The 25,968-nt window shown below is 47.5% G+C and overlaps 1 protein-coding gene across 1 annotated transcript in view; it reads left to right on the top strand.

Moving 5' to 3' along the window:
• Positions 1 to 25,968, top strand: part of LOC136610384 (zinc finger protein 585A-like) — a 130,568-nt gene that overhangs the window by 91,466 nt on the left and 13,134 nt on the right. The window contains exon 7 of the mRNA XM_066589616.1: positions 545 to 1,977. Coding sequence (XP_066445713.1) covers positions 545 to 1,977 — 1,433 coding nt within the window. The remainder of the gene's footprint in view (positions 1 to 544; positions 1,978 to 25,968) is intronic.

Below are 25,968 nucleotides of genomic sequence, written 5' to 3'. Positions count from 1 at the left end.
CCCATGTGTGAGGAGAGGGAGTCTCCCTTCTTCATGAATAGAGCAGGGGAGACTGCTTCAGATGCAATGGCTGCAGGTGACGTCACCCAGGCCAAATAGAAACATGCCTCCGCCCTCATACGTATTTAATAACTGCAATGCGCTACTGTTGTCCATACCACCCACATGACAATGCAAGGTTGTTCGCTCATATTTTGATCAAAACATGGGGGCCCATCTGCCATATTCAGATGAAGCTGATTGTTTGCATTTCAGATTTTTAATGACCTCGCTCCTTATATCAAAAAGGACTTTAAAGGAATCCTCAATGTTACCATAGGCTTCACCACAGAAGGGGAAAACTGCGACATAAAAGCCTGGTGCCTGAACATCATGATCTACTGGTCCTCACTCTGAGGTCTACTGTTAGATTGTGTTCTGTTTGCTTATTACTGACTAATTGTATTTTGCTATGTGAGTTCTAATTTGTGTTGAAATATTCTAATATATCACTAACAATTTTACTTATGTTCAATAATAGTAAAATCATTAAAATTTTTGGCAGATAACGGTACTAGGAGCTCAGTGGGCTGTCTGATATCTGAAGACTGTAAAGCAGAGGATTGTGGTATCACACAAGATACCTATGAAGAACCTGCCATTATCCCAGATATTACCTCAGCCCTTCACAGCGATGATCCATCATCTGATCCTCTTACACAGGTCCCATCATCTGATCCATCACAGACTGATAAGCAAAAGAAAAATCTCAAAAAACAAGAACGTCAAAGAGCTTATACAGGGAAGAAGTCATATTCATGTTCAGAATGTGGGAAATGTTTTACTAAGAAATCATATCTTCTTAAACATCAAAGAAGTCACACAGGGGAGATGCCATATGCATGTTCAGAATGTGGGAAATGTTTTAATGTGAAATCACAACTTGTTCTACATCAGAGAAGTCACACAGGGGAGAAGCTATATTCATGTACAGAATGTAGAAAGTGTTTTTCAAGCAAATCCCTACTTGGTAAACATCAGAGACTTCACAGAGGGAATAAGCCATTCTCATGTTCAGAATGTGGGAAGTGTTTTACTAGCAAATCAGATCTTACCAAACATCAGAGAATTCACACTGGGGAGAAGCCATTCTCGTGTTCAGAATGTGGGATGTGTTTTACTGAGAAATCACATATTACCAAACATCAGAGAAGTCACACAGGAGAGAAGCCATTTTCATGTTCAGATTGTGGGAGGTGTTTTTCACATAAGCCAAATCTTGTTGCACATCAGCTCATTCACATAGAAGTGAAGCCATTTTCATGTTCAGAATGCGGCAAACGTTTTGCTAATAAAGCAAGACTTAATGTACATCAAAGAATTCACACAGGGCAGAAGCCATTCTCGTGTTCAGAATGTGGGAAATGTTTTACTAGGAAATCATATCTTACCAAACATCGGATAATTCACACAGGAGAGAAGCCATTTTTATGTTCAGATTGTGGAAAATATTTTACTAGAAAAGCAAATCTTGTTAAACATCGGGTAATTCACACAAGAGAGAAGCCATATTCATGTTCAGAATGTGGCATATGTTTTAATGTGAAATCACAACTTGTTATACATCAGAGAAGTCACACAGGGGAGACGTCATATTCCTGTTCAGAATGTGGGAAATGTTTTACTAAGAAATCATATCTTGTAAAACATCAGAGAAGTCACACAAGAGGGAAGCCGTTTTCTTGTTCAGAATGTGGGAAATGTTTTACTAGCAAAGCAAGACTTGATGTACATCAGAGAATTCACACAGGGGAGAAGCCATTCTTGTGTTCAGAATGTGGGAAGTGTTTTACTGAAAAATCATATCTTGTTAAACATCAGATAATTCACACAGGAGAGAAGCCGTTTTTATGTTCAGATTGTGGCAAATGTTTTGCTAGAAAAGCAAATCTTGTTGAGCATCAGATAGTTCATACAAGAGAGAAGCCATTTTCATGTTAAAGGGGTTGTCCCGCGATAGCAAGTGGGGTTCAGCACTTCTGTATGGCCATATTAATGCACTTTGTAATATACATTGCGCATTAAATATGAGCCATTGAGAAGTTATTCACTTACCTGCTCCGTTGCTGGCGTCCTCGTCTCCATGGTGCCGTCTAATTTCAGCGTCTAATCTCCCGATTAGACGCGCTTGCGCAGAAGGGTCTTCTCCCTTCTCTTCGGTCTCGGCACGAGCGGCGTTCTGGCTCCGCCCCCTTCTACGTGTCATCGCGTAGCTCCGCCCCGTCACGTGTGCCGATTCCAATCAGGAGGCTGGAATCGGCAATGGACCGCACAGAGCCCACGGTGCACCATGGGAGAAGACCCGCGGTGCATCGTGGGTGAAGATCCCGGCGGCCATCTTGGCTGCAAAGAAGAAAGAAGCTGCAGAGACGGGATTCGGGTAAAGTAAATTTTTTTTTTTTTTTTTTATCCCGTCCCTTGGGTTTGTCCCGCGCTGAACGGGGGGGTCTATGAAAAAAAACAAAAAACGTTTCGGCGCGGGACAACCCCTTTAAGAATGTGGGAAATGTTTTACTTGGAAATCACCATTTCTCAACTATCTAACAATTCAAACAGACAAGCAACTATTTTCTTTTTTAACAAATAGTCCAGGAAAAAAAATATAAAAAGGTGACTTCATGTCCAGCAGCTTTCTTAAAAAAAAATACCACAGTGCAATAGGCCTTTGGGGAGGGGGTGGGGGTTGACTTTTTTTCTAAGCAAAAACTGCTATAGTTAGATTTTAACAAAAATGTATTAAATGGCTTCTTTATCAGATCATTTCACACAACTGGATTTGCACATGCAAAGTTTGTGAGTGCAATATGCAGAGAATAGAAGCCTTTGATTTTATTCTTATCAGTTTTTATGCACGCAGGAAAAAAAAACCAGTATGCTCGATATTTGTGCACCAAAGATCCCATAGAAGTCTATAAGAGGTGCACAAATGCGCACTAAACACCCGTGTAATTGCTTAGTATACTGCCAGATGTTAGCTGGAAGCCATTAGTGAAATCTAAAACTTTGTGCAAACACTGCCTGCCTGTTTGTGGTGTTTTCTGCGCTTGCTTTACAATTTTGGGTTCCAAGTTTCTTTTGGCTTTTTTGTTTTTCTCCTTATGCAGTGTGTGCCAGATATGGTTGTGGTAAAAATTAGTTTAAATATTTCAAGATGTGTTCTTTTCCTGGTGAAATGTACAGGAAATCGGGGCCTGCTGGGGAATTTTTTGTGTGACCAAATTGCTCGTGTGAATGAACCCTTTAAAATCTATAGCTTCTATTTTGAGCGCACAAATTTTTCATGTGCAAATATGTCCATCTGAGATATATCTCTTGGAACCTTTTTATACCTACCCGATATTGGGAAGAAGACTGTTTGATGGAAGCTCCTGAATAAAAAGCACTTTTTGGGCCCATTTTAATTTTTGGGGGTCTGAAGGCGAGAGACCTCCCTTAATTGTAAGTTATACCTCTTCTGCCTATTGTACTGCACTTTGTGAGCAAAAGACCAATTTTCTCCTCTTGCAATTTTATAGAAGTTCGAATTAAAAACTCTTCCCATCACCTACATGGACTCTGCAATGACAATCCTGGGTTTCCTGCTGTAGATGGAGCTGCAGATGTCTTCTACTGTGAATGAGCGGAGTTTGATAAAACCCCATTTCCTTACATTGTACTGTACTTAGTTGTGAACCCTGGAGCAGATTCTGCAACAACTCCGCCATGTGTGAACACACCCCAACAGTCAGAGTATTCCACGTCATGCAAGAAAAAAGGCAAATAATGTCGAGCACAAAATGATGTGGATAAAAATAACAGATCCTTCGTTCCAAACTGATCTCACTTTTATGTTTGGCTCCACGGCCGTGTGAGGGATTGGGAGGAGTTCTGTTTATTTAATGGCAACATTTTGGGGTATTCCTAACTTAATACATTTGCTACCATTCAGTCTGTGACATAAATAACAAGTAGTCTTCATTCCGCAGGTGAGTGCAGTTACTGCAATACCATATATAGTTTTATGTATGTACTAGCTGATATACCTGGCTTTGGCCGAGTTAATTTGATACAGGTGTTTACGTATTATTAAGTGGTGGTTACTTTAGAGTAACCAAGTAATAAAATACGTATACATATTGAGGAACGTTTTAGGTGTGCTGTTCAGATACAATTTTCTGCTTCTGTGTCTGGCAAATCTGGGCATCATCCTATTCTCTCTGTTCCCTAAGCTTATATTCACTCACTTCCAGCCCTCCTAGGGTTACTATATCCCAGCCTTTTCCTGTTCAGCTGATGCTCCATTTCTAATCACTGTTGTATATAGCTCCCCTGAGCCTTTCAGATCTTGCTGCAGTGCTGTTGAGAGTTAGTTCCTATCACTGCACGTCCAGCCACTGCTTTGGCAGTTATCCTTGCTACCTTGCTGTCTGCTTATATTCTGTGTTCTTCATTGGTGTACTCTGTGGTCTGTTATTCCTGTTGTTTGTTACTGTTTATTCTTGTCAGCTTGTTCCTTCTTTGTTTCTGTACTCCCCGTTGTTGTTCTATCTTTGTCCTATAGGTGTTCTGTCCCACCAGGGTTAGTCAGCGCCTAAAGAAAGACCGCGGGGTTGTCCTTATTGGGACAAGTGCTTTGCTTATAGGCAGGGGTTTCTCTCTCGTGGTTATCAGTTCAGGGCAAGATACCTTCCCTAGTTTCCATCCATGTATAGAAATGTTCATCTGGTATCTTTTCTCCCACACTGGGGTTGCCTGTTGCATCTTCACCTACCTGGTAGGTTGACATAGTGGTTCCACATCCACAGTTCTTACAAAGCATTAGATTCTCCTCAGGCTGCATGTACTGATGCCCCTCTGCAGAATGTGCCACCCTTCCCATTTTCCACATTAAGGACCTAAAGAATGCTAGCACGAAATGTCATGCTTGTACAACATGAGGAAGCTACATTACATAAGGGTGCACTTACTTTTGCAATTAGCATTGAATAATCGAGCTATGACCTCTTTACTTTTCCTATTTAAGACATTAAGAATGGTGGAGCCAAATTTCATGTTTGTACGACATCGGGAAGTTGCATTACATAGGGGTGCACTTACTTTTGCAATTAGCATAGAATAATCAAGCTGTGACCTATTTACTTTCCTATTTAGGACCTAAAAAATGCTCCTGCCAAATTTCATGTTTGTACGACATCGGAAAGTTAGAGAATCAGATTAGTTACATTACATAGGGGTGCCAATACTTTTGCACTTAGCATTGAATTTTCAATTTGTGACCTCTTTTCCTATTTAGGACCTAAAAAATGCTCCTGCCAAATTTCATGTTTGTACGACATCGGGAAGTTAAAGAATTAGATGTGGTACATCAGACGAGGGTGCCAATACTTTTGCAATTAGCATTGAATTTTCGAGCTGTGACCCCTTTATGTTTCCTATTTAGGACCTAAAGAATGGTCGTGCAAAATTTAATGTTTGTATGACACCAGGAAGTTAGAGGATTAGTGGCAAATCAGTCAGTCAGTGAGTCAGTGAGGGCTTTCACCTTGATAGATCGATAGATATTAGGGTGAGGCAAAACACCTGTTTATCTTGTGCTAGGACGCTTTCAGACGGCAGTTTTTGTGTTCAGTTTTTTGTGAGCCAAAACCAGGAATGCAACCAAAATACAGAAGACATGCAAATCTTTCCATTATACCTTCACTTTCCTCCTGGTTTTGGCTCACAAAAAAAAAGAACATAAAAACTGCCATTTGAAAGCACCCTTAGGCCGCTTTCACACGGTCGTGAAAATTATGTGAGATTTGTGTGTTGCAAGATGCACAGATCTAGCCTGATTTTGAACCCCATTCTTTTTTGTTTTCCAAAGTTAATTTTTATTGGTGCAGCAAAATAGGACATCTGAGCATTTGTTCAGCAAAAACAGAGTAGTTTTTTTTCAAACAATATCAGAATAATAATCACATTTATTAAACTGTTATTGCGATGTTATGGCCCACACAATTTTTTTCAGAATTCCAGTTATAAAATTGCACCAGGTTCATACTGGAAGGGGGCGATTGGGGGGAGGTGAGGAAGGAAGGGTTGGAAGGGAGGGTGAGTGGGAAGGGAAACTTAGATCAGACACAGTAGTAAGTCTTCATATATAAGTCAAAATATTGAAAACATCATCACATTAACCTAAAGTTACTCCCATAATTTAGATCAGGTAGCATGTAAGCCAGCATGCTTCCATGCTTCCACATATCTTTCTATTTAATTATTGTATTATTTCGGAGGGCCATGAGATTCTCGCAAGTGGCATGTTCTACCATTTTATTAACAAAATCTTTCCCCTTGGGCGTTTCTGTAGACTTCCAGTGTCTCACCACTAAATTTTTCACCGTCATAAGGGCATGAGCAATCGGGCTTCTCACATTATGGGGCAGGCTTTTCAGACCAATGAGTAGAAGTAATGTTTTAGGTGTATCTGGGAGTGAGAATCCCGTGACTTTTTTAGGATGTCAAGTACTTCCTCCCAGAACAATTTAATCTGTGGGCAAGCCCAAAAAATATGTATCAGTGAGCCTACCTGGCCGCATTCCCTCCAGCACCTGTTGCTACTTCCCACCCCTGTACTTGCCAAGATAGATGGGTTAGGTACCATCACGTTAACACTTTGGCATGGGCTTCTAAGATTGCTGCTACCTTTGTTGCACGTGCCACACTTATGGTTTTGTGATCCATTCCTCCATTGGAAAACTGTAACCTATTTTTTTTCCCAGTTGAGGACATGCATCTTTTTTCTTGGATAGGAGTTACCTGTGAGAATGTCATAAAATTTTCTAGTCACTGGTGATTCAGCTGATATTGCAGGTTGCAACAAGTATCCTACTACTACAGGCACATTGATTTGCCTTAATTTAGATACGTGTAAAAAAAACAACTAACCTTCCTATATCTAAACCTTTCAATGCAGGTAAGACCAAATTTTCTCACCAATACTTCGAAGGGTTTGATACCACTCTGCGTCAAAAGGCCCCCCACCCAACATACATACACCTCTAGTCTTTCATCAGCATATTCCAAAGTCATCAGCAAAATGATCTAAGACTTCTATGGGGATCTGTAATGTGGTTAGAGTATCAAAGTCACTGAAGGTCTCGATAATGGTGCGCCATGCCTCCAATGTAGCCACCATGGGAGGAGACATGAAATCAGACTTAACTGTTAGTGATTAGAGATGAGCGAACGTACTCGTCCGAGCTTGATATTCGTGCGAATATTACGGTGTTCGGGATGCTCGTTACTCGTAACGAGTACCACGCGGTGTTCCGGTTACTTTCAGTTTCCTCTCTGAGACGTTAGCGCGCTTTTCTGGCCAATTGAAAGACAGGGAAGGCATTACAACTTCCCCCTGTGACGTTCAAGCCCTATACCACCCCCCTGCTGTGAGTGGCTGGGGCGATCAGATGTCACCCGAGTATAAAAATCGGCCCCTCCCGCGGCTCGGCTCAGATGCCTTGTGAGTTAGCTGAGGGACAGTGGTATCATGCTGGAGCTGCTGTAGGGAGAGCGTTAGGAGTTAGTGTAGGCTTCAAGAACCCCAACGGTCCTTCTCAGGGCCACATCTAATAGTGTGCAGTACTGTGTTAGCACTGTATTTTTATTTTTTTTTTCAAAATTGGATCTGCAGAGCATTGCGCCCTGCAATAGGGACAGAAGTGGTGGTTAGGCAGGGAGAGTGTTAGCAGTGAGTGTAGGCTTCAAGAACCCCAATGGTCCTTTCTAGGGCCACATCTATCCGTGTGCAGTACTGTCCAGGCTGCTGTTAGCAGTGTTGCATATTTTTTTTTTTTTCTCAAAACCGGCTGTGCAGACCATTGCACCCGGCATTAATACTACAGGGATAGAATTGTGTAGGCAGGGCCAGAAGACATACATTATTCATTGAATAGACGCAGTGTGGCTTTTCCTTTGAAAAACAAGGGAAAAAATTCTATTTCGCCTGCCTCTGACAGTCCTCAGGGCTCTGGGTACGTGTGTGCTGCGTGCAGAACGTTAAAAAAAATCAGACGCAGCCAGCTACGTTTTACTGCAGGCTTGCGCCAATTTTTTTCCTGCATGGGAAATCCCTGATCTGCTGTAGCGAATAACTTTGCATCACTGCAGTTCTCTGACACATTTGCAGGGCCACAACACAGTTATTAAACTTAGTAGTATTCATTGAATACACGCAGTGTGGCTTGTCCTTTGAAAAACAAGGGAAAAAATTCTATTTTGGCTGCAGGCTTGCGCCAATTTTTTTCGTGCATGGGAAATCCCTGATCTGCTGTAGCGAATAACTTTGCATCACTGCAGTTCTATGACACATTTGCAGGGCCACAACACAGTTATTGCACTTAGTAGTATTCATTGAATACACGCAGTGTGGCTTGTCCTTTGAAAAACAAGGGAAAAAATTCTATTTTGGCTGCAGCCTTGCGCCACTTTCTTTCCTGCCTGGGAAATCAAATCACTGGTAATACACCATGCTGAGTGGTAGGGGTAGGCCTATAGGACGTGGACGCGGGCGAGGACGCGGAGGCCCAAGTCAGGGTGTGGGCACAGGCCGAGCCAGTGCGGTGGCCAGGGGTAGAGGCAGGGCCAGACCGAATAATCCACCAACTGTTTCCCAAAGCGCCCCCTCGCGCCATGCCACCCTGCACAGGTCAAGGTGCTCTACGGTGTGGCAGTTTTTCACAGAGACGCCTGACGACCGACGAACAGTGGTGTGCAACCTTTGTCGCGTCAAGATCAGCTGGGGAGGCACCACCAACAGCATGCGCAGGCATATGATGGCCAAGCACCCCACAAGGTGGGACGATGCCCGTTCACCGCCTCCGGTTTGCACCGCTGCCTCTCCTCCTGTGCCCCAACCTGCCACTGAGATCCAACCCCCCTCTGAGGACACAGGCACTACCGTCTCCTGGCCTGCACCCACACCCTCACCCCCGCTGTTCTCGGCCCCATCCAGCAATGTCTCTCAGCGTAGCGTCCAGACGTCGCTAGCGCCACAGTTTGAGCGCAAGCGCAAGTACGACGCCACGCACCCGCACGCTCAAGCGTTAAACGTGCACATTGCAAAATTGATCAGCCTAGAGATGCTGCCGTATAGGCTTGTGGAAACGGAGGCTTTCAAAAGCATGATGGCGGCGGCTGCCCCGCGCTACTCGGTTCCCAGTCGCCACTACTTTTCCCGATGTGCCGTCCCAGGCCTGCACGACCACGTCTCCCGCAACATTGTACGCGCCCTCACCAACGCGGTTACTGCCAAGGTCCACTTAACAGCAGACACGTGGACAAGCACAGGCGGGCAGGGCCACTATATCTCCCTGACGGCACATTGGGTGAATTTAGTGGAGGCTGGGACAGAGTCAGAGCCTGGGACCGCTCACGTCCTACCCACCCCCAGAATTGCGGGCCACAGCTCGGTGGTGGTATCTGCGGCGGTGTATGCTTCCGCCACTAAAGCACCTTCCTCCTCCTCCTCCTCCAACGCAACCTCTGTCTCGCAATCAAGATGTGTCAGCAGCAGCAGCACGTCGCCAGCAGTCGGTGTCACGCGGCGTGGCAGCACAGCGGTGGGCAAGCGTCAGCAGGCCGTGCTGAAACTACTCAGCTTAGGAGAGAAGAGGCACACGGCCCACGAACTGCTGCAGGGTCTGACAGAGCAGACCGACCGCTGGCTTGCGCCGCTGAGCCTCCAACCGGGCATGGTCGTGTGTGACAACGGCCGTAAGCTGGTGGCGGCTCTGCAGCTCGGCAGCCTCACGCACGTGCCATGCCTGGCCCATGTCTTTAATTTGGTGGTTCAGCGCTTTCTGAAAAGCTACCCCCACTTGTCATACCTGCTCGGAAAGGTGCGCCGGATCTGCGCACATTTCCGCAAATCACACATGCACGCTGCCACCCTGCGGACCCTGCAACATCGGTTTAATCTGCCAGTGCACCGACTGCTGTGCGACGTGCCCACAGTGGAACTCTACGCTCCACATGTTGGCCAGACTCTATGAGCAGCGTAGAGCTATAGTGGAATACCAACTCCAACTTGCGCGGCGCAGTGGGAGTCAGCCTCCTCAATTATTTACAGAAGAGTGGGCCTGGTTGGCAGCCATCTGCCAGGTCCTTGGAAAATTTGAGGAGTCTACCCAGGTGGTGAGCGGCGATGCTGCAATCATTAGCGTCACCATTCCTCTGCTATGCATCTTGAGAAGTTCCCTGCAAAGCATAAAGGCAGACGCTTTGCGCTCGGAAACAGAGCCGAGGGAAGACAGTATGTCACTGGATAGTCAGAGCACCCTCCTGTCTATATCTCAGCGCGTTCAGGAGGAGGAGGAGGAGCATGAGGAGGATGAGGAGGAGGGGGAAGAGACAGCTTGGCCCACTGCTGACGGTACCCATGCTGCTTGCCTGTCATCCTTTCAGCGTGTATGGCCTGAGGAGGAGGAAGAGGAGGAGGAGGAGGATCCTGAAAGTGATCTTCCTAGTGAAGACAGCCATGTGTTGCGTACAGGTACCCTGGCACACATGGCTGACTTCATGTTAGGATGCCTTTCTCGTGACCCTCGCGTTACACGCATTCTGGCCACTACGGATTACTGGGTGTACACACTGCTCGACCCACGGTATAAGGAGAGCCTTTGCACTCTCATTCCCGAAGAGGAAAGGGGTTCGAGAATGATGCTATACCACAGGGCGCTGGTGGACAAACTGATGGTAAACTTCCCATCCGACAGCGCTAGTGGCAGAAGGCGCAGTTCCGAGGGCCAGGTAGCAGGGGAGGCGCAGAGATCATGCAGCATGTACAGCGCAGGCAGGGGAACATTCTCCAAGGCCTTTGCCAGCTTTATGGCTCCCCAGCAAGACTGTGTCACCGCTCCCCAGTCAAGGCTGAGTCTGCGGGAGCACTGTAAAAGGATGGTGAGGGAGTACGTAGCCAATCGCACAACCGTCCTCCGTGACGCCTCTGCCCCCTACAACTACTGGGTGTCGAAGCTGGACACGTGGCCTGAACTCGCGCTGTATGCCCTGGAGGTGCTTGCTTGTCCTGCGGCTAGCGTCTTGTCAGAGAGTGTGTTTAGTGTGGCTGGGGGAATCATCACGGATAAGCGTACCCACCTGTCAACCGACAGTGCCGACAGGCTTACACTCATCAAGATGAACAAAGCCTGGATTTCCCCAGACTTCTCTTCTCCACCAGCGGACAGCAGCGTTACCTAAGCAATACGTATTATGCACCCGCGGATGGAAGCATCGTTCTCTCTCACCATCCAAAACGGGGACATTTCTGCTTCATCAATCTGTGTATAATATTCCTCCTCCTCCTCTTCCTGCTCCTCCTCCTGAAACCTCACGTAATCACGCCGAACGGGCAATTTTTCTTAGGGCCACAAGGCTCACTCATATAATTTTTCTAAACAATTTTTATACGTTTCAATGCTCTTAAAAGCGTTGAAACTTTAACTTGAACCAATTTTTCGTTAAACTGGGCTACCTCCAGGCCTAGTTACCACTTAAGCCACATTAACCAAAGCGATTAATAGGTTTCACCTGCCCTCTTGATTGGCCATGGCCAATTTTTTGGATGTACATTAGTACTGTTGATACAGCAATTTTTGTGGCCCCTCGCCTACAGTGTAATCATAGCAATTTCTATGTTCTTCGCCTGCACTCATGGTACAGAAAGGTGTGTGGGGTTGGCCTACACTTTAGCTACATAAATGTAACTTGTGCCTTGTCTATACTGCAGCTACTGAAATGGAACGAAGACTGCGCTCCCACTATACTGCTGCTTCGGAATTGTTACTAGGGCCTGTGTAGGCTGCTACTATTACTAAAATGGAACTAAGACTGTGCTCCCCCTATAATGCTGCTAGTGATATGTTAGTGGGGCCTATCGCTAATGCTACGGCTGAAATGTTACTAATTCTGGGCTCTGCCTATACCGCTGCTAATGGTATGTCTCTGGGGTGTGGAAACAGAGGCTTCCCAAAGACATGATGGCGGCGAGGCCATTTCCCACCAACGCTGTTACTGTTAAGGTGCATATAACCACGGACACGTGGAGAGGACACGTAGTGCCTCCAAAACATCCCCCGCCACGGCCCACTTAATCCTGGCCACATTCCGAAAACCAAGAAAATAAAACCGCGCTACTAGGTCCGCAGTCACCACCACATTACCACCAACGCGGTTACTGTTAAGGTACATATTACCAGTCTGACTGGGGCATGCAGTGTTGGCCGGAGCCCACCTGCATTAAGCATGACATTACTACCTCAGCTGTGTTGGGCAATGCAATGGGATATTTCTATGTACCGCCGGTGGCTTCCTGGCACCCACCCATGCTGTGGGTCCACAGGGAATTATAAATGCATCTGTTTCCACTTGTAAAGAACCCCAGTCTGACTGGGGCATGCAGTGTGGGCCGAAGCCCACCTGCATTAAGCACGACATTACTACCTCAGCTGTGTTGGGCAATGCAATGGGATATTTTTGGGTATCGCCGGTGGGTTCCAGGGAGCCACCCATGCTGTAGGTGCACACGGAGTTTAACCTACATGTGTCCACTTGTAAAGAACCCCAGTCTTACTGGGGCATGCAGTGTGGGCCGAAGCCCACCTGCATTAAGCACGACATTACTACCTCAGCTGTGTTGGGCAATGCAATGGGATATTTCTATGTATCGTCGGTGGGTTCCAGGAAGCCACCCATGCTGTCGGTCGACAGGGACTTCACAATAGGGAGTTGTACCTGCCTGTGTCTATGAATTAAAAAGGCCGGTCTGACTGGGGCATGCAGAGACACCTTGACAGAATGAATAGTGTGTGGCACATAGGTTCCCCATTGCTATGCCCACGTGTGCAGCTCCTGATGGCGGTGGCACAGGATTATATTTCTCATTGCTTCTGTACAGCATTGTGGGCTATCGCCCCGCCCCTTTTAAAGAGGGTCGCTGCCTAGCCGTGCCAACCCTCTGCAGTGTGTGCCTGCGGTTCCTCCTCATGGCAGACGCACTTCTAAATAGACATGAGGGTGGTGTGGCATGAGGGCAGCTGAAGGCTGCGCAGGGACAGTTTGGTGTGCGCTGTGGGGGGGAGGGGGGGGCGGTTGGGCAGCATGTAACCCAGGAGAAGTGGCAGTGGAGTGTCATGCAGGCAGTGATTGTGCTTTGTTGGAGGTAGTGTGGTGCTTAGCTAAGGTATGCCATGCTAATGAGGGCTTTTCAAAAGTAAAAGTTTTTGGGAGGGGGGGGGGCACTCTTGCCGCTATTGTGGCTTAATAGTGGGACCTGTGAACTTGAGATGCAGCCCAACATGTAGCCCCTCGCCTGCCCTGTCCGTTGCTGTGTCGTTCCCATCACTTTCTTGAATTGCCCAGATTTTCACACAAGGAAACCTTAGCAAGCATCGGCGAAATACAAAAATGCTCGGGTCGCCCATTGACTTCAATGGGGTTCGTTATTCGAAACGAACCCTCGAGCATCGCGAAAAGTTCGTCCCGAGTAACGAGCACCCGAGCATTTTGGTGCTCGCTCATCTCTATTAGTGATGGATAGTTAATTACACACGATATAGTCATTGCTAGGGTAGGAGATTGAGAGGCCTAGATTTATTTAGATCTTTTTCTATTCCCACCCACCCCAAGTTAACATTTCTTTGCATCCATAGCTTAGTTTGGCCTAGGATACAAGCTTTATAATACTCTTCAAGTTTTGGCAGTCCCACTCCCCCTCGTGTTGGGTGCAAAGCTAGAATGGATAGTGCTATCCTGGGTTTTTTTCCTGCTCCAAACAAAAGTCGATAGCTGTCTGAAATTTTTTCAGTATTCCTTTCGGGACTTGGACAGGCAAGGTTCTGAGAAAATACAACTCTGTGAAACCCATTCACTCCCAGTCGCCTGCAGCGTGGGGTATTCTATATTAAAATGTATATCTATTATCGCGAGCTCCTGGTTATCCATTGAACTTGAGCACCCCAGACAGCTCTCCACAACCATGGTGGATCGAGGAGAAAGAGTAATTACTACACGCTATCTTGGATAAAGGGTGCCGGAAAGCTTTCCCAGGACAGAGTTAACCCTTCAAGCACCAGGTGAGTTAACATTCACCTTCCATTCTCTGTTAAAGTTTTATCAGGAGAATTAATTGTTTTATAAGGCGCATTCTTTTATTCCATATCTTTCCACTATGGTAGCTGGCAACATTTCCCGTGGAAATCTATCCTGAAACATTCGGGAGTTCAGGGCCTCAGATAGAAAGGGGGACAGGGAGGAAGGAAAAATGTTGTAATACTCGTCGGCAAAGCTATCTGCCCCCAGGAACTTTTAAGCTTTTAGGAATGCAAACATCTCATTTAGTTCCGAGGGGGATACAGGAGACCCCAACAAAGCATTTAGTTCTGGGGACAGGTTTGCAAAAAATCTGCTATATGGTTTGGAGAAGGTTGGAAGACTTGCCTATCATTATTTAGATTATACAGCTTGCTGTAATATGTCCTGAAGACATCCACCATTTGCTTAGGATGGGAGATTTTATGGTCTTATCTGTGCTCCAAATGAAGGGGACTCTTGTTTTAGCAAACTTCTTCCTAACACGATTGGCCAGCATCTTGAAGGGTTTATTTAGTGACAAATAGAGGGAAGCCCTGTACTGGCGCTTTTTTTTTTTTATCATCGTCGCTTATGAACGATTAACATAGCTTCTCTTTTAGACTAAAAAGTTGGTCGGTGAGGGAGTCTGATGGGGCTGCCTGCACTTCTCTTTCTGTCTTACAAATCTGTGTTAGGAGGTGTTCAATAGTAGCTGCTTTTTCTTTTTATACTGAGACCCTAACTGTATAAAATTACCCCTCATGTAGGCCTTATGGGCTGCCCAGACAGTCATTGTGTGCATTTTGGATTCGCATTAAGCATGAAATATTCTTTGATGGCTTCGGAGATTAAATGTTTGTACTTGGGGTAGGAATGTATTTATTTTCCACATTGTAGGGAGGGAATATTTGTTCCCTATGGCAAATGTGGACACTATTGGTGCATGGTCCAACCAAGACCCCATGATGATCTGAAGAGGAGATTATCAGTGGCAAAGTCTCCCCGCCTACCAGACATAAGTCTATTCTAGAAAAACCCCTTTGGCGCACAGAGAAGAAGGTATATTCTTTAACTGATGCATTTAGAGATCTGTATGTATCGTACAGCCCCTCGCGTTGTAACCAGGGACCCAGTATTAAACCAGTAAGTCTTTCTGAAACTATGGAGTAGCACAATTTGTCTGGTACTAGGTTACGGTCACCGCATACAAATACGTTTCCCTTTGCCAAACTCCACGCTTCCACCATGACTCTGGACATAAAATTAATTTGTCTTGTGTTAGGCGCGTAAATATTCACTATGGTGATAGGTTTTGAATCTATAGAGCCCACCAATATTATGTATCTGCCTTTAGTATCTAGTAGTTGGGTAGTAGTAGTAAACTGGACACTCTCTTGGATGGCGATTAACACCCCTGCTTACTTTTTGTCTGTGCATGCAGATACTACAACCGGAATTTTTTTTTGTGCCATCTTGGGAGTCGTAGAGGTGGCAAAGTACGTCTCCTGCAAACAGAGACATCCATGTTATGAAGCAGCACTTTCTTCCATGCTAAGTTTCTTCTTTGTGGGGAATTTAGGCCATTTACATTAAGTGAAAGGATATTTAGGGTCATTGTGGCTTATAGAAAATAAGCTGTATTTGGCTTAGCTGGAGGTGTGCATTTTCTGGGAACTTAACCATAAGGAACCATAACAGACAATTAAGAATATTGAGTAGGGCATTACATCCCATCACGTCCGAGAGGGGCATGGCAGAAGCCATACTGCCTTTTGGCGTGAAACTGATGCAGCATAGAAACAAGCAAAGTCAAAGTTACGGCAGGACTACAGGCCTACATATCGGAGGGGTGCAAAGTTCCTGCACAGTGGGCTCTTCCTTAGCAATAGTAGGTATGATGGTGTTACCCCAACATGTTGATTTGCGGGACCAGTCCTGATGTTGTTTCTGGAGCCTGTTCTCAGGAGGACCTTTGTCCGGAGCAGCAATGAGTATATTCCATGCTTTTAGCTTTGCCTCTGCTTCAGGCGCTTTGTAAAACACATGTGTTTCTCCCTTGCGTTGGAGAATAATTTTGGTCGGGAAGCCCCATTTCTAGGCAATTCTAGTTTAGTGTAGGGATGCCATGATGTTGGATAATTGGTGTCTTGCTTGAATAGTCACTTGGGGGAGGTCTGCAAAGAGCTGAATATCTGTAAAGGGGCTTGGAGGTCAGTCGGTTTTGCGTGCCGCCTGTATCATTGCCTCTTTAGTATAATAGAAGTGAACTCTGGTGATTGTGTCACGTGGGGTAGAGTTAGGTAAAAATCTTGGCTTGGGTAATCCTATATGCTCTGTCAATACTCATATCACTGCCTGCTATGTTTGGTAAGCGTTTTTTTATCAGTTGCTGCACAAAACTTGTAAGATCCGCCAATAGAACTGTTTCAGGGATGGAATGCAAATTAATATTGTTCCTTTTGTTGTGATCTTCCAAATCTGCAATTTTCGCCCTCAGTTTCTCCACCACCTCTTCCAGTGCATAATGTGCATCTATTAAATTGTGCAAACCATCAATTTCAACAATTTTATTTTCAGCATGGTCGATTCTGCCTCCTAGTTCTTGAAGGGAGGAATTTAATGTAGCTGATAGGCCTTTGAATTCTGCTTGGAATGAGCTTCTCAGTGCCATCATTATATCTATCTTCACTCACTGACTCACTGGCTGACTAACTCGCTACTAATTGTCTAACCTACTGGTGTCGCACAAACAATAAATTTGTCAGGAAAATTCTTTTGGTTCTAAAGAGGAAAAGTAAAGGGGTCACAACTCGAGAATAAAATGCAAATTGCAAAAGTATTGGCACCCCTGTGTAATGTACCAATTCTAATTCTCTAACTTTCTGATGTCGTACAAACATAAAATTGGGTAGGAGCGCTCTGTAGGTGCTTAACAGGAAAAGTAAAAAGGTCACAACTCGAAAATTCAATGCTAAGTGCAAAATTAATGGCACCCCTGTGTAATGTAGCTTATTGGTGTCGTACAAACATAAAATTAGTAACGACCATTCTTTAGGTCCTAAATAGGAAAATTAAAGAGGTCACAACTTGAGATGAGCGAGTACCAAAATGCTCAGGAGCTCGTTACTCGAGTCAAACTTTTCGTAATGCTCGAACCCAATTGAAGTCAATAAGGGACTCGAGCATTTTTCAAGCTGAGGTTGTGTGAAGCACCTAAAAACATCAGAAAGTCATGGAAATACCACAGAAACAGATAGGGAATGACAGGAGCAGCATGCATGGGGTGCATCTGAGGATCCTAGGTCGCACTATTAAGCCAAACTGGGGGCAAGAGCCTGGCGGTCACCCCCCTAACAATTTACTTTAGACAGATCATAAGCAGCAAGGTATACGTGCTGGCACATCTTAGATAAGCACCAGACTAGCTGCAACCAAGGCCAATCGCCACCTTGCGTCAGCAACCTCCACCTTGTGTGAGCCAAGGTGCAGTGGGTTACATAGCTATGGGAAACCCATGTGTCCCCACACAATTCATTCCATGTATGTGTCAGATAGCTGCACAATGCAATGGGAAAGCTGTCTGTGCCCTACCCAAGTCATGCAGTGTATTTGTGCTAGACAGCTGGACACTGCGCTGGGAAACCTTTGTGCACCAACAGCATAGGCGAGCCTACGAAACCCATGGACAGAATTAAACAGGAAGACCCCTGAAACGTTTTTGTAGCAAGAGTGTAGGTGAACCCCTCAAACCTGTCTGTAGCAATAGTATAGGCGAACCACTCAAATTTTTCTGTAGCAAGTGTATAGGCGGATCCCTGAAACATTTCTGTAGCAAGAGTATAGGCGAAAACCCTGAAAAATTGGTGTACCGAGAGAATAGGCGAACACCTGAAAAAAATTGTTTACCAACTGTATAGGCGAAGCCCGGAAAATTTAGTTTGCTAACAGTATAGGCGAGGTCCTGAAAAATTGGTGTACCAGGAGTACAAGTGTACCCCTGAAAAATTGCTTTACCCCAAGGGTAGTTGAAACCCATAAACGTTTTGTAAATATACAGTTCGTTGTTGCTTAATTTGTAGCAGAACCTGGAGGCTATCCTCCAAAAAGATTGGTTTTAAGCTGAGCCTTTTGGCCCACAGAAAAATTGGTAGCTCAGTATGATGACATGCTGTTTTAGGAGGAGGAGGAGGAGTAAGATCTGAGAGGGATAGACCAAGCTACTTCTCCCCTTTTTGGGGTGATAAAGGATGCATATTTCTTCTGTTGCAGTGAAAAGAATCTTTACGATCCACTGCTTTCCACTGGTGGAGAAGAGAAGTTTGGGGTAATCCAGCATTTGTTCATCTTAATGAGTGTAAGCATGTCAGCGCTGGCATTTGACAAGCGGGTACGCTTATCCGTGATGATTCCCCCCAGCTGCACTAAACACCCTCTCTGACAAGACGCTAGCAACAGTGCAGGCCAGCACATCCAGGGCATACAGCGCAAGTTCGTGCCACGTGTCTAGCTTTGACACTCAATAGTTGTATGGAGCAGAGGGATCACGGAGGACGGTGGTACGATCGGCTATGTACTCCCTCACCATCTTTTTACAGTACTCCCTCTGACTCAATCTTGACTGGGGAGTGGTGACATCGTCTTGCTGGAGAGCCATAAAACTGGCAAAGGCCTTGGAGAGTGTCCCCCTGCCTGTGCTGGACATCCTGCCTGATCCCCGCACCTCCCCTGCTACTTGGCGTCTTCTACCGCTAGCGCTGTCAGATGGGAACTTTTGTATTAGTTTTTCCACCAGGGCCCTGTGGTATTGCATCACTCTCATACCCCTTTCCTCTTCGGGAATGAGAGTTAAAAGGTTCTCCTTATACTGTGGGTCGAGAAGGGTGTACACCCAGTAATCCGTGTTGGTCAGAATGTGTCTAACGCGAGGGTCACGGGAAACACAGCCTAACATGAAGTCAGCCATGTGTGCTACGGTCCCAATAGACAACACATCGCTGTCCTCCCTAGGAGGATGACTTTCAGGATCCTCCTCCTCCTTTTTAGCCCATACACGCTGAACAGATGAGAGGGAAGCAGCATGGCTACCCTCTGCAGTGTGGCCAGCAGTCTCTTCCCCCTCCTCCTCCCCTATCCTTCCTGCTCCTCCTCCAAAACGAGCTGAGATAGAAATGTGAGGATGGTCCGGCTATCAAGCAACATACTGTCATCCCTCGTATCCTGTTCGAACCGCAAAGCGTTGGCTTTTATGCTTTGCAGCGAACTTCTCTATCTGGGTAGACTCCTCAAAGTTTCCAAGGACCTGGCAGATATCTGCCATCCAGGCCCACTCCTCAGTAAAGAATTGGGGAGGCTGACTACCACTATGGTGCCCATGTTGCAGCTGGTATTCCACAATTGCTTTACGCTGCTCATAAAGCCTGGCAAACGTGCTGCGTAGAATTCCAGCTCGGGGGCACATCACACAGCAGTCGGTGCTCTGGCAGCTGGAACCAATGTTGCAGTGTCCTAAGGGTGGCAGCATCCGTGGTGGTCTTGCGGAAATGTGTGCACACATTGAGAGGTGGAGGTGGCAGAGGAAGAGGGGGGGGTTGGAAGAGGTGGCATAATATGCCGCAGAAACCAGCACCGAAGTAAGACCCATTATCCTTGGTGTGGGTAGCACGTTAGCGGTCCCAGACTCTGACTTGGTCCCACCCTTCACCAAGTGCACCCAATGTGCCGTCAGGGAGATATAGTGTCAATGCCTGCCAGTACTTATCCACATGTCTGTCGTTAAATGGACCCTACCAGTAACCGCGTTGGTGAGGGCACGGTTTATGTTGTGGGAGACGTGCTGGTGTAGTGCGGGGTGGCGCACCGTGGAAAATAGTGGCGACTGGGGACCAAGTAGCGCGGGACCGCCGCCGTCATCATGTTTTTGAAAGCCTCCGTTTCCACAAGCTTATATAGCAGCATCTCCAGGCTGATTAGTTTGACAATGTGCAAGTTTAAAGCTTGTGCATGTGGGTGGGTGGCGGTGTATTTTTGCTTTTGCTCCAATGCTTGTGTTAGCAAAAGCTGAATGCTGCGCTAGGAGAAATTGCTAGAGGCCGTGGAGGTGAGGGTGTGGGTGCAGGCCGAGATGCGCTTGTACCTGCATCCTGGGAGGGGGATTGGATCTGTGTGCCAGGTTGTGGCACAGGGGAAGAGGCAGTGATGTGACCCAGAGGCAGTGAATGGACTTCATCCCACCTTGTGGGGTGCTTGGGCATCATATGCCTGTTCGTTGATCGTCTGCAGTCTCACTAAAAGACATCCACACCTTTGAACACCTAGCCCTCTGCACAGAGGCTTACCACGAGGGGGTGCTTTGGGAAACAGTTGGGGAATTATTGGCTCTGGCCCTGCCTCTCCCCCTGGCCACCCCACTGACTCTTCCAACCTGCCCTGCTGCTGCACTTGCCTCCCCCTCTGGGACTTCTCCTGTTCTCCAGGAATTTTCAAACATTATCGCAAGTGGTTCAGCAATTACCTCTGCTGCTTCCTTGAGTATCCTAGGATGTAATTCATCTGGACCTGGAAAATTGAATTAACTTAAAGGGGTTGTCCCGCGCCGAAACGTTTTTGTTTTTTTTCAATAGGCCCCTCGTTCGGCGCGAGACAAACCCAATGCATGTGTTAAAAAAAACAAAACGTTTAGTACTTACCCGAATCCCCGCGCTGCGGCGACTTCTTCCTTACCTTACTAAGATGGCCGCCGGGATCTTCACCCACAATGCACCGCGGGTCTTCTCCCATGGTGCACCGTGGGCTCTGTGCGGTCCATTGCCGATTCCAGCCTCCTGATTGGCTGGAATCGGCACACGTGACGGGGCGGAGCTACGCGATGATGCGTTGAAGGGGGCGGAGCCAGAACACCGCTCGTGCCGAGACCCAAAAGAAGGGAGAAGACCCTTCTGCGCAAGCGCGTCTAATCGGGAGATTAGACGCTGAAATTAGACGGCACCATGGCGACGGGGACGCCAGCAACGGAGCAGGTAAGTGAATAACTTCTGTATGGCTCATAATTAATGCACAATGTACATTACAAAGTGCATTAATATGGCCATACAGAAGTGCTGAACCCCACTTGCTTTCTCGGGACAACCCCTTTAAGTTAGCTATTTGTTCCCTCACCATCTATTTGCTTATAGATAGCCTGCATTCTTTATTCCTATAATATTACAGGGAAGATCAGCTAATGTTACATCTGAGAGAAAACAGATACAAAATAGGAATTTAAACGTTCGCCCTTCTTAACATCATCCTTAGCAAATTCACCATTTTCATATTGTAAGCATCCAATTGCATCTTTGACCTTTTTTTTACATACCCCCCCAAAAGCCTTTTTATTGCTTTTCAACTTTGTTGCAAGCCTCAATTCAGCTCAACACAGCTCAGCTACATCCATTCTGATGCACCACACATCAGACAAAGCCCCCCCCCCCCACACACAGCTCTACTCCATCCATCCTGACCCCCACACATCACACACACAGCTCTACTCCATCCATCCTGACCCCCACACATCACACACACAGCTCTACTGCATCCATCCTGACCCCCAGACATCACAAACACAGCTTTGCTACATCCATCCTGACCCCACATACAGCTCTGCTGCATCTATGCTGATCCCTACACATCACACACAGTTCCACTACTTCCATCCTGCCCCACAACCCTATCCACAGCTCTACTCAATCCATCCAGACCCCCTACATTACACACACTTCATCCATCCTGACTCCACACACATCACACACACAGCTCTACTGCATCCATCCTGACCCCCACACATCACACACCTCTACGTCATCCTTTCTGATCCCCACACACCGCTACGTCATCCTTTCTGACCCCCACACATCACTCACACACACACACACACACACACACACACACACACCTCTACTTCATCCTTTCTGACACGCACACATCACACACTGCTCTACTTCATCCTTTCTGACCCCCACACATCACACACACACCTCTACGTCATCCTTTCTGACCCCCACACATCACACACACCTCTACGTCATCCTTTCTGACCCCCACACATCACACACACAGCTCTACTCCATCCATCCTGACCCCCACACATCACACACACACACACACCTCTACGTCATCCTTTCTGACCCCCGCACATCACACACACACCTCTACGTCATCCTTTCTGACCCCCGCACATCAAACACACACCTCTACGTCATCCTTTCTGACCCCCGCACATCACACACACACCTCTACGTCATCCTTTCTGACCCCCGCACATCACACACACACCTCTACGTCATCCTTTCTGACCCCCGCACATCACACACACACCTCTACGTCATCCTTTCTGACCCCCGCACATCACACACACACCTCTACGTCATCCTTTCTGACCCCCGCACATCACACACACACCTCTACGTCATCCTTTCTGACCCCCGCACATCACACACACACCTCTACGTCATCCTTTCTGACCCCCGCACATCACACACACACACCTCTACGTCATCCTTTCTGACCCCCGCACATCACACACACACCTCTACGTCATCCTTTCTGACCCCCACACATCACACACACACCTCTACTGTCATCCTTTCTGACCCCCGCACATCACACACACACCTCTACGTCATCCTTTCTGACCCCCACACATCACACACACAGCTCTACTCCATCCATCCTGACTCCCACACATCACACACACAGCTCTACTCCATCCATCCTGACTCCCACACATCACATACACAGCTCTACTCCATCCATCCTGACCCCCACACATCACACACACAGCTCTACTCCATCCATCCTGACCCCCACACATCACACACACACAGCTCTTACCCATCCATCCTGACCCCCACACATCACACACACACAGCTCTACTCCATCCATCCTGACCCCCACACATCACACACACACAGCTCTACTCCATCCATCCTGACCCCCACACATCACACACACAGCTCTACTCCATCCATCCTGACCCCCACACATCACACACACAGCTCTACTCCATCCATCCTGACCCCCACACATCACACACACAGCTCTACTCCATCCATCCTGACCCCCACACATCACACACACAGCTCTACTCCATCCATCCTGACCCCCACACATCACACACACAGCTCTACTCCATCCATCCTGACCCCCACACATCACACACACAGCTCTACTCCATCCATCCTGACCCCCACACATCACACACACAGCTCTACTCCATCCATCCTGACCCCCACACATCACACACACACAGCTCTACTCCATCCATCCTGACCCCCACACATCACACACAGCTCTACTCCATCCATCCTGACCCCCACACATCACACACACAGCTCTACTCCATCCATCCTGACCCCCACACATCACACACACAGCTCTACTCCATTCATCCTGATCCCCACACATCACACACAGCTCTACTCCATCCATCCTGACCCCCACACATCACACACACAGCTCTACTCCATCCATCCTGACCCCACACATCACACACACAGCTCTACTCCATCCATCCTGATCCCCACACATCACACACACAGCTCTTCTCCATCCATCCTGACCCCCACACATCACACACAGCTCTACTCCATCCATCCTGACCCCCACACATCACACACACAGCTCTACTCCATCCATCCTGACCCCCACACATCACACACACAGCTCTACTCCATCCATCCTGACCCCCACACATCACACACACAGCTCTACTCCATCCATCCTGACCCCCACACATCACACACACAGCTCTACTCCATCCATCCTGACCCCCACACATCACACACAGCCCTACTCCATCCATCCTGATCCCCACACATCACACACACACACAGCTCTACTCCATCCATCCTGACCCCCACACATCACACACACAGCTCTACTCCATCCATCCTGACCCCCACACATCACACACAGCCCTACTCCATCCATCCTGACCCCCACACATCACACACACAGCTCTACTCCATCCATCCTGATCCCCACACATCACACACACACACAGCTCTACTCCATCCATCCTGACCCCCACACATCACACACACAGCTCTACTCCATCCATCCTGACCCCCACACATCACACACACAGCTCTACTCCATCCACCCTGACCCCCACACATCACACACACAGCTCTACTCCATCCATCCTGACTCCCACACATCACACACACAGCTCTACTCCATCCATCCTGACCCCCACACATCACACACACCTCTACTCCATCCATCCTGACCCCCACACATCACACACACCTCTACTCCATCCATCCTGACCCCCACACATCACACACACACCTCTACTCCATCCATCCTGACTCCCACACATCACACACACAGCTCTACTCCATCCATCCTGACCCCCACACATCACACACACAGCTCTACTCCATCCATCCTGACCCCCACACATCACACACACAGCTCTACTCCATCCACCCTGACCCCCACACATCACACACACAGCTCTACTCCATCCATCCTGACCCCCACACATCACACACACAGCTCTACTCCATCCATCCTGACTCCCACACATCACACACACAGCTCTACTCCATCCATCCTGACCCCCACACATCACACACACCTCTACTCCATCCATCCTGACCCCCACACATCACACACACAGCTCTACTCCATCCATCCTGACCCCCACACATCACACACACAGCTCTACTCCATCCATCCTGACCCCCACACATCACACACACAGCTCTACTCCATCCATCCTGACTCCCACACATCACACACACAGCTCTACTCCATCCATCCTGACCCCCACACATCACACACACAGCTCTACTCCATCCATCCTGACCCCCACACATCACACACACCTCTACTCCATCCATCCTGACCCCCACACATCACACACACCTCTACTCCATCCATCCTGACCCCCACACATCACACACACAGCTCTACTCCATCCATCCTGACCCCCACACATCACACACACAGCTCTACTCCATCCATCCTGACCCCCACACATCACACACACAGCTCTACTCCATCCATCCTGACTCCCACACATCACACACACAGCTCTACTCCATCCATCCTGACCCCCACACATCACACACACAGCTCTACTCCATCCATCCTGACCCCCACACATCACACACACAGCTCTACTCCATCCATCCTGACCCCCACACATCACACACACCTCTACTCCATCCATCCTGACCCCCACACATCACACACACAGCTCTACTCCATCCATCCTGACCCCCACACATCACACACACAGCTCTACTCCATCCATCCTGACCCCCACACATCACACACACAGCTCTACTCCATCCATCCTGACCCCCACACATCACACACACAGCTCTACTCCATCCATCCTGACCCCCACACATCACACACACAGCTCTACTCCATCCATCCTGACCCCCACACATCACACACACAGCTCTACTCCATCCATCCTGACCCCCACACATCACACACACAGCTCTACTCCATCCATCCTGACTCCCACACATCACACACACAGCTCTACTCCATCCATCCTGACCCCCACACATCACACACACCTCTACTCCATCCATCCTGACCCCCACACATCACACACACCTCTACTCCATCCATCCTGACCCCCACACATCACACACACAGCTCTACTCCATCCATCCTGACCCCCACACATCACACACACAGCTCTACTCCATCCATCCTGACCCCCACACATCACACACACAGCTCTACTACATCCATCCTGACCCCCACACATCACACACACAGCTCTACTCCATCCATCCTGACCCCCACACATCACACACACAGCTCTACTCCATCCA

The sequence above is a fragment of the Eleutherodactylus coqui genome, chromosome 2 (assembly GCF_035609145.1).
Source record: "Eleutherodactylus coqui strain aEleCoq1 chromosome 2, aEleCoq1.hap1, whole genome shotgun sequence".
Classification (NCBI taxonomy): domain Eukaryota; kingdom Metazoa; phylum Chordata; class Amphibia; order Anura; family Eleutherodactylidae; genus Eleutherodactylus; species Eleutherodactylus coqui.
This window is presented reverse-complemented; position numbering and strand designations above follow the sequence as displayed.